Source organism: Eupeodes corollae, chromosome 1 (genome assembly GCF_945859685.1).
Source record: "Eupeodes corollae chromosome 1, idEupCoro1.1, whole genome shotgun sequence".
In the NCBI taxonomy this organism is placed as follows: Eukaryota; Metazoa; Arthropoda; class Insecta; order Diptera; family Syrphidae; genus Eupeodes; species Eupeodes corollae.
Genome location: NC_079147.1, coordinates 121790729 through 121799785, shown reverse-complemented (window position 1 = coordinate 121799785; position 9057 = coordinate 121790729). Strand labels below are relative to the sequence as shown.

Genomic DNA, 9057 nt, shown 5'->3' with positions numbered 1-9057 from the left:
CTGTGAGCAGAATGGTTGACAAAGGCCTTACAGTCCAATTCAGAAAAGAACGTGCTATGGTTTGTCGTGGAAATAGTTCTGTGATTTTCCATGCCAACAAGAAAGATGGTTTGTTTGTTGTTGATGAGGGTGTTGAGCAAAAGGTTTTCGCTTTGCAAAATAGAGGTGATTTGTGGCACAACAGATTTGGTCACCTTAATTACAAGTCTCTTCAAGAATTGTCTGTAAAGGGAATGGTTAAAGGGTTGAATTCAGTTGTCAATAAAGATGTAGGGTGTAAAACATGCATGCTAAGTAAGATACATTCATTGCCATTTCCTAAGGAGTCAGAACATCGATCAAAGAAACTGCTAGAGCTCGTCCATTCAGATGTTTTTGGACCATTTGATGTCGAATCTTTAAGTGGCTCGAGGTATTTCATTACATTCATAGACGATATGTCTAGAAAGATCTATGTGTACTTCATGAAAGCAAAAAGTGAAGCTTTAAGTAAATTCAAGCTCTTTAAACTTATGGTCGAACGACAAACAGATTGCAAAATTAAAACGCTTCGAACAGACAACAGCAAGGAGTATCTGAATTATGAGTTTAATGAATTTCTGCAAAAGAATGGAATTCAGAGACAGCTCACCGTCGCCTACACACCACAACAGAATGGGGTGTCCGAGCGTGCCAATAGAACGCTGGTTGAGATGGCACGGTCCATGTTAGTTCACTCCGGTGCTGAAAAGAGTTTGTGGGCATAGGCTGTGATGACTGCGGCCTACATCAGGAACAGGTGCCCAACAAATATATTGGAAAATAAAACTCCCTTTGAAGTATGGTTTGGCAAGAAACCAAATGTAAAACATCTTCGTACGTTCGGTTGTGAAGCTGTGAGCATGAAGAAACCAAAAGACAATAAATTCGTCAAGAGGTGAAACTTATATCATGATCGGATACTCTACTGTTTCGAAAGCATATCGTCTTTTTGATAAAAGTACCAAGAAAGTGGTAGAGCGGCGAGACGTCATTTTCGATGAGAAGAGATTCGACGGCAATGACAGAAATGGTGCTAGTGGTGGCAGCAGCAACAACAACAACATTAACAAAAACAACAACATCAGTAGTAAGAAGGCAGATGACTATATTTGGTTTCATATCGATGATGAAGCTGACGTGAAAGAGGTAGAGATACATCCTGCGACGAAAGAGCCTAGAGAAAGTGCTGCCGACGATGAAAACGGGTATGATACAGCTGATGGTGAAAGCGATGTTGAAGAAGATGTGGCAGAGAATGTTGACGGTGCTGTTGTGGAATGCGGTGATGACGACAAACGAGTTTTAAGATGCGGCAAGGTGTATAATAAATTACAGTTGTTGATGAATGTAGATGTACCACGAACTGTTAATGAGGCGGTTTTATCAGCAGATGGTGACAAGTGGGTTGCTGCAATGAATGCAGAAATGGCATCATTAAGAAAAAACAATACGTGGTCCATAGCTGAACTGCCAGAAAAGCGAAGAGCTATAGATTGCAAATGGGTTTTCTCCTTAAAACGAGACAAGGCAGGAAATGTCGAGCGTTACAAGGCACGGTTGGTGGCTAAGGGCTGCAGTCAACGATATGGTTTCGACTACGAAGAAACATTTTCCCCAGTGGCCAGGTACTCAACAATTAGAATGTTACTAGCGTTATCAGTTGAGTGGAAAATGCATCTACACCAAGTCGATGTTGGAAACGCATACTTGAACAGCGATTTATGCGAAGAAATTTACATGCGACAGCCCGAGTACTTTGTAGACAAGAAAAATCCAGAGAAGGTGTTGCGGCTAAACAGAGCTCTCTACGGTCTGAAACAGGCCGGTAGAGAATGGAATACCAAACTCGATAGTGTTTTGAAAAACTTGGGATTCCAACAAAGCCAAAACGATCCTTGCTTGTACCTGTCAAGACAAAATGAATTGATTATGATAGTCGTTTATGTGGACGATTTGTTAATCGCCTGCAAGAATTTGAAGAGCGTTTTTGATGTGAAGAAGAATCTATGTGCTGAATTTGATCTGTGCGACAAGGGTGCAGTTCATCATTACCTGGGCATCGAAGTGGAGCGTGATGGTGACACTGGTGACATCAAGATATGTCAGAAGCAGTACATAAAAGATATACTCCAGCGATTTAGAATGGAAAATTGCAAAAGTGTTTCGGTTCCTTTGGATCCTGGACATAAGCTGCAATGCGATGGTGAATGTCAGAGGGTTGATAAGAACCAATATCAATCTATGGTTGGCGTTTTAATGTATCTCGCCATAACATCAAGACCTGATATATTACATTCCGTAGGAAAAATGGCGCAGTGCAACACAGATCCCCACATAGAACATCTGCAGGCAATTAAACACATTTTTCGATACCTATCCGGCAGTTTTGAGAAACAACTGGTGTATAGAAAATCCCAAACACCTTCTATTACTGGTTACGTTGATGCGGACTGGTGTGGCGATAACTCCGATCGAAAGTCATTCACTGGATTTGTTTTCTTCATTGGAAACTCACTGATAAGTTGGGAGTCGAGAAAACAACACTCCGTTGCGTTAAGTAGTACAGAAGCCGAATATATGGCGGCTTCGGATGCTGCAAAAGAATCAGTTTACATGCGAAGACTTCTTATGGAGGTGGGATGGTCAAATGGCGAAGCAGTAACATTGAATATCGACAACCAGGGGGCGCAGAAATTAGCAAGCAATCCAGTGATTCACAAGCGAAGTAAACATATTGATATAAGATATCATCACATAAAAGAGGTAATAAAAAATCAAGAAATTGTTTTGAAATATTGTCCATCAGAAGATAATATAGCCGACATTTTGACAAAGAATTTGGCAAAATCCAAACATGAAAAATGTGTAAAACTTTTGAATTTTAATTAACGATCTATAATTTTGCTTTTGAATCTTAATTTAAATTAAAGATTATTTTCAAGTTAACTTAATAATTTTGTATTATTTGAATTTAGATGAATTTTGAACTTAAAACTTAACTAACGATTGTTCTTACTATGAATTTGAACTTAAATTAACGATTTATTTTTCAAATGTAAGTGACATCCACGTTGAGGGGGCGTGTTGAAAATAGCTGGCAATACCCAACGTGTATGGCACCACTTTCTTAAACGTATACCTATAATGTAATTGTAACTTGGTATTATTATTACTTTTTATATTATACCTACCATTATACCAAATGTAAATGTATAAACTCCATTTTTCAATCGCAAATAAATTTTATCAAGTTATGATAGACTTATAAGTCCTCATTTGACTCTACCTGAAGTTTTGTAAAACCTTGAATCTAATTATTTTATGTTTTTAAATAGTTTTTTTAATTTTTGATGCTGATTACGAATCCGAAGTCCAATTTTATTCTAGGTACACGTGGTCAAACTAAGAAATACTCAATATTATTTTTTTTTCAATTTATTAGAAGAATTTGAAGTTATAATCTTAAGACTAAAAATTCTTAATAGGAAATAGTAAACATTTGCAAACGGAATATTGAAGAAAGATGTAGTAGATTTGGATATTCATCACACATTTTGGCTCAACTTTCCATTACCGCAGCACGAATTTCGACTCGCGGTTTTTTTTATTCGATAGATATGTGCAAATAAATAATAACTATAGCAATTTTAGAGCGAGGAAACATTTATTTCTATTTTTAATTAATTTTTAAAGTTCACTTTTTTCCATACAAAACACTCAAAAATGGTTGATTTTGACATTTCTTCCCTGTTTTTTGTTCAGTGTTGCCATACTTGTTTTTTTTTTCTTGGTAATTTCTTTTATTTTAGTGCTCAAAAGGAAAAGTACTTTGCATATACCCAAACTCGCACCCACCCCAAATCCTATAGTGACCCCAAGCAGGGGGGTTGCAGGGGGGCAGCATGCCCCCCCTTACATACCTAGCTGTTAGTACGCCGTGCTATCAATTAAAAAAAACTTGTTTTAGGCTCAAAAATGCAATACAAAAAAAGTAGGGTTAAGTCCGAAAAAGAAAATATTTTTTTTTATGACTTAAAGTTGTTTCCTCGCCCTAATATTTAAAACATGTTCTATTGAGACTCCTACCTAACTGTAAAAAAAAAATCAGAAGGAAATTCGTGCTGCGGTAATGGAAAGTCGCCCCCACATTTTTTTTAAAAGAAAACTACCTACTTTATGAATTTAGATAGCCTCGAAAGGCCTTATATGTACAGTGCTTGCCCATATTATTAGACGTACTTTAGATTTAATGCAAAATAGTGATTTCCAGCTATTTTCATCAAGTTTTTGAATATTGTAATGCATTTAAATTATTTTGTATGCAGAATATAAACTACTTCCTAGAAATAAAGCAACAGATTTAAAGATTTTTTTTTAATCAAAATTTTCAGTTTTTTGTTATTGTTATTTTTGTAATTTTTTTTTTCAATATTTTGTTGAACCTCCTTTAGCTTTAATAAGAGCCTCAATTCTTTGCGGCATACTGTCAATGCATGATTTTACTGTTTCCTGCATTTGTGCGTTGTGATTCCACAAGTGAATTACTTTTTCAATAAGTGATAATAATCTTACCAGCTACATCACAGAATTTTGCAAAACATGTACAAGAAAGATATTCACCTCCAAATTACTGCAAAATTGTATCGCTTGCGAATATATTGAAAACGAACGATTGGCCAATTGTCGGTGGATTGCAGGTGTAGACTAAATCATGAGGAATGGCTGGAACACACTACAACCGTTCGCCTGTCGGCCGATGGCTGAAAGAAGAACTTTGCATTGCACAGATGGTTACTCATGATATGCCTGTGCTAGTGTTATCTAATGCTTCAATTTATTATGCTTCTATTTGATCCAATTGCCTTGGCTATGAAAAGTATCAACTATAAAGAGATCTCCCAACTTCATAGCCACACTCTCGACATGTATATCCCTTTCGACAAATAAGGCATGTCAGACCAGTTTCAACACGAAGGTTTTAAGTCTTCTGCAGTATCGATCCTTTCGCTGTAATCGGCCCTTCTTATTCCTATAGTCAAGTCGGGTTAAAAATGAGGACATAAAAAGCCATCAGAATGGAGCGATTCGATTGAAAGGAACACAATTTTGTTGACAAGTGTAATTTTAACTTAAAAAAACAAAAAAAAATTCATATAATATGCGTTTAAAATTAACGTGACGAATAAACTTACCTTGAAGATGTACCTCTTCGCTCCAGAATAAATATGTCGGCGTTGCTGGTTTCCTTCTAGGGAAATTCCACTTTTCCTGTTGCAAAATTCTCTTTGGTTTTTTCTTTATCTGAGGATTAAATTAAGTGTAAATTTACTATATATTTTTATCTCAATAAGTTAATAATTTTTATTTAAATTGTTTTACCTTCATTTGCATTTCTGGGAATGAATTGTTGTTTACATTTTCGAAGAATTGTCAAAATTCTAAACTCACTGTTAATCTTTCGAAACTAGGCTTACTCAAGTTGTGTCTTGTTCGCATTGAGGTTCGGTGGTACGCCTATACTTTATGCATGATTTTTTCTGTTTTCATTTTTCATAAAAATCATAGAATTGGTATTCCAAAAGCAGTCAAATAGTATTTTTTGTACAGTTTTAACTGAAAAGAAGTTGTATAATTAATTTTTCTTAAAATATTGCACGAATTTTTTAATTCAACGGATCTCTTTTTTGAACGGCTGAGCAAGATGGGTACAAACTTCATAAAAACTACATTCATAATGGCTTGGTCCCATAAGAAATGCACTGGACAACTAAACATGCTTATCCTTATGGACAGAATCCTCTCAATTTAGCTTGTAGGCTGAAAGAGAGCAAACCCATTAAGTCGGGACTCTAGATAATATATCTTCTCTATGACCACCATATAGCTTGTTTTTCCATCCATAAAAAGCTCTTCGAAGTTTTGAAAAAGTTTTCTTTTTAAACCATTGCATTCCTTTTTGATTAAAAAACATATTTTCATGTTCTGTAAGCCGGAGAGTTATCAGAGTATCAACTATAGCGTTAGCCGATTCCACCAGTTCTTGGAAGCGCGATGTTGTTCTTGTTTTAACCGAAATGTGAAAATCAAACAGAAATTGTATACCATCAGTTAAAAAGTTAACTTGGCCATCTGGTGATTTCATTCAAAGGTATTCAGCGAATATCGTGAATTTATTAAACTTTCTTTTAGTAAAGTCGTAGTATCAAGACGATTACTTTTCTGCAAAAAGAGGAACAACAAATTTTGGATGGGTTAAAAGAGGAAAGAATGTGAACAAGTCTGTTTATAATTTTATAGTTCAAAAGTCTCCTAAGGCCTGAGACGTTTGTTATGATTATTTGTTTTATCGCCTTAAACATATGTTGTCTTTTGGAGAAGTGTCAATGATATGTAATTCTGTTCTTTTTTTCTTTTATGGATACTAAACGTATCCATTTAAAACTAAAAACTGAAAAACGTCATGCATGTTTTGTTTTTTGAGTCTATGTGCTCTTTTACTGAATGAACTTTATATATATAGGTTAGCGTTATTTTTTTTTTCTTTCATATTGCCTGAGCATAGTTGTTCCCAAGGTAAACAGATGAAAACAAATTAAGTTAAAAATGTTGGCTTTAAATATTAATATTACGCTAAAAATAATGCTATTATATATTTCTTGTTTGTTCTTTTATTGATACGGAAAGTACTGTGAACCTATTTTATTTTTAATCTTAAAACACATTGAAGTATTTTGTAAACTTGTTGAAAGAATGCGATCAAGATGATACGGGAAAAGTAAGAAGTTGTATTTTTTTAATTCAAATGTTCTGATGGTCTCATAAATTTTTTTAAAAATAGGTTGTTTGTTTGTATGAAAGTAACCTCGATTTCCATGGAAAATATGAATGCCATTCGTTATATTACATACATTTACATACATACAATGATCTGGTCGATAATTGAAAATACAAGGAAATATATACAGCTTATCTAAAATTTTAAAACAAAAGTGAAAAATATTGTGAAGCAAAATAATATATTCAACTATACCGGGATGGTAGTAAAATAAAATATTAATCAAATCCTGGTCACCCCATGTTATTTGAGACTTGTATTCCTTGTAGAGTTTTAAAATTTCATTTTCCCAGTCAAATAGCCTCATTCTAGTTAGATTCATAAGCATAACTCCAGAATTAACACCAAGTCTACCATAGAATGGATGACGAGCAAATCTATTGTACCACCCAATTTGAGTATCTTCATGCTCTGGCGACAGTCCAGCTATTTGCGAAGCATTAAAGTTCTTGAAATGTGACCAGGTGTCCAAAGCGGAGGATAAAAATAAAACATCGGTATCTACATACAATGTGGCATCAGTGTTACGGAGTAACGACTACAAAAATTATTACAATTATCAAAAATCTTTACTTAGAAAGTATTTACGGTATACCGGCAAGAAAAGTCTTTGAGCTGCACATGGTTTAAACAGATTCTTCCAATCCTTTTCTTCAGATTTAGGAAACCGCAAAGAGGAAACTTTAAAAGAGAACGGGTTATAAACATTCTTCTGCAATTTAATTAATTTATCTTCAATCTTTTGCTTTAATATATCTTCCGTAACTACATTGAAAGTTAGGACTGTCCTGGCATCGCTATAAATTAGTGCAGATTTGACCATGGTAAGGGCTTCTTCCACTTTTGAACCACAAGCAACAACAGTTATAGAAACCGCACTTCTCGTGATGGACGCGTATTCATCTTTTTTTGGGCATATTACTTTTTTAAAGTCTGTTGTAGTTTTTTTACACATATAAACGTATGTATACGTAAGAGTTAGGAATATTGCGGTCAACAACGGCAAGATATTTCTCAATCGGATCATTAGATTAGAAACAAGAAAGAATTGAGTTAATTATTGAAATGTGTGCTAAATTAAATTTATTAACGCGACGACAAAAACAAGAGAGACAAAAACTAAACGAGAGAACCAACGACGGTTGCGCTCTTTTTACCTACCAGCTGCGATTTGAACCTAAACTTGCATATGTATTAACTCCATATAAAAAAAATGTAGGGAACAAATACTTAAGCAAGAAGATGTGCATACTCCCCACATTTGAAAAATGGCGACCACCTTTGAAAAATGTCGAATGTAGTCAGCTGTTCAGAGGTGTTCAAAGAAAATTCAAAATTGTGGATGAACAAATTTCTGGTACTCTCGTTGTGTTCGTTTGTGCGTAACATCATTCGAATATGAAATGAAATTAGTTACTCTTGTTAGGAGCCAGAACAATGAAGATTTAGGACATGGAACATAAAACTCTGAAAGCACTACAACTATTATTGACCGTTGAAAAATACAAAAAAACTCAGATTTGTTTCCATTTTCAGAGTTCATCGACTTAATTTTGTCGATACGAGAGTTGCAGGAAAATTGAAAACAAGAGTTACGGAATGGATGTAAAACATGGATCATGAAAGTAAAACAACGCAGGAACATTGAAAACATTTTTATGTACTCATCTCTTTTTTCTATTCCTATTTTATTTCTGAATAAGTGATAAGCTATTCTTACTGCTTTCCACTAAGCTAGTGTTTTGCTTTTAAAGGCTTAAAGCCTAGTACATACTTGTGAACCATCTCGTGAACCCATACAAATTTCAGTTTTTGGTTCACCCGTGAACTTGCTCGTGAAGCTGAGTGGAGAACAAAGTGGAGAGTTTTCGTTCACGGGCAATTCACGTGCAAAATGTACGGGAACTGTTGGTGAAGCTGAAGTCAAATGTTCACAACGTGTACTCACAAGTGTGTACCAGTGAGCAATGTCAAAAGTTCACTTTCTCCACTGGCGAACGTTCACTTCACGAGGAAGTATGTACTAGGCTTAAAGCCTAGTACATACTTCCTCGTGAAGTGAACGTTCGCCAGTGGACTTTTGACATTGCTCACTGGTACACACTTGTGAGTACACGTTGTGAACATTTGACGTTTCAAAAACACTCTAATGAAGACATAAATCCTTCGCATCCTCGTCTTTGATGAAACCGGAGAGCTTG

General features: G+C 35.2%; 1 protein-coding gene across 2 annotated transcripts; it reads right to left on the bottom strand.

The window, feature by feature from the left end:
- Positions 1–6666: 6666 nt before the first annotated feature.
- Positions 6667–7989, bottom strand: LOC129938933 (glucoside xylosyltransferase 2). 2 transcript variants are annotated; one of them, XM_056046772.1, is made up of 4 exons: positions 7626–7989; positions 7452–7568; positions 7052–7394; positions 6667–6991 (listed from the first exon to the last, which is right to left on the bottom strand). In XM_056046772.1, the coding sequence occupies exons 1-4, from the start codon at positions 7881–7883 to the stop codon at positions 6690–6692; spliced, it is 1020 nt and encodes a 339-aa protein (XP_055902747.1). In that variant the 5' UTR covers positions 7884–7989; the 3' UTR covers positions 6667–6689. The 2 variants fall into 2 exon arrangements, with proteins under 2 accessions (XP_055902747.1, XP_055902745.1); XM_056046770.1 differs by having other exon boundaries at positions 7452–7986.
- Between the last annotated feature and the right edge of the window lie 1068 nt (positions 7990–9057).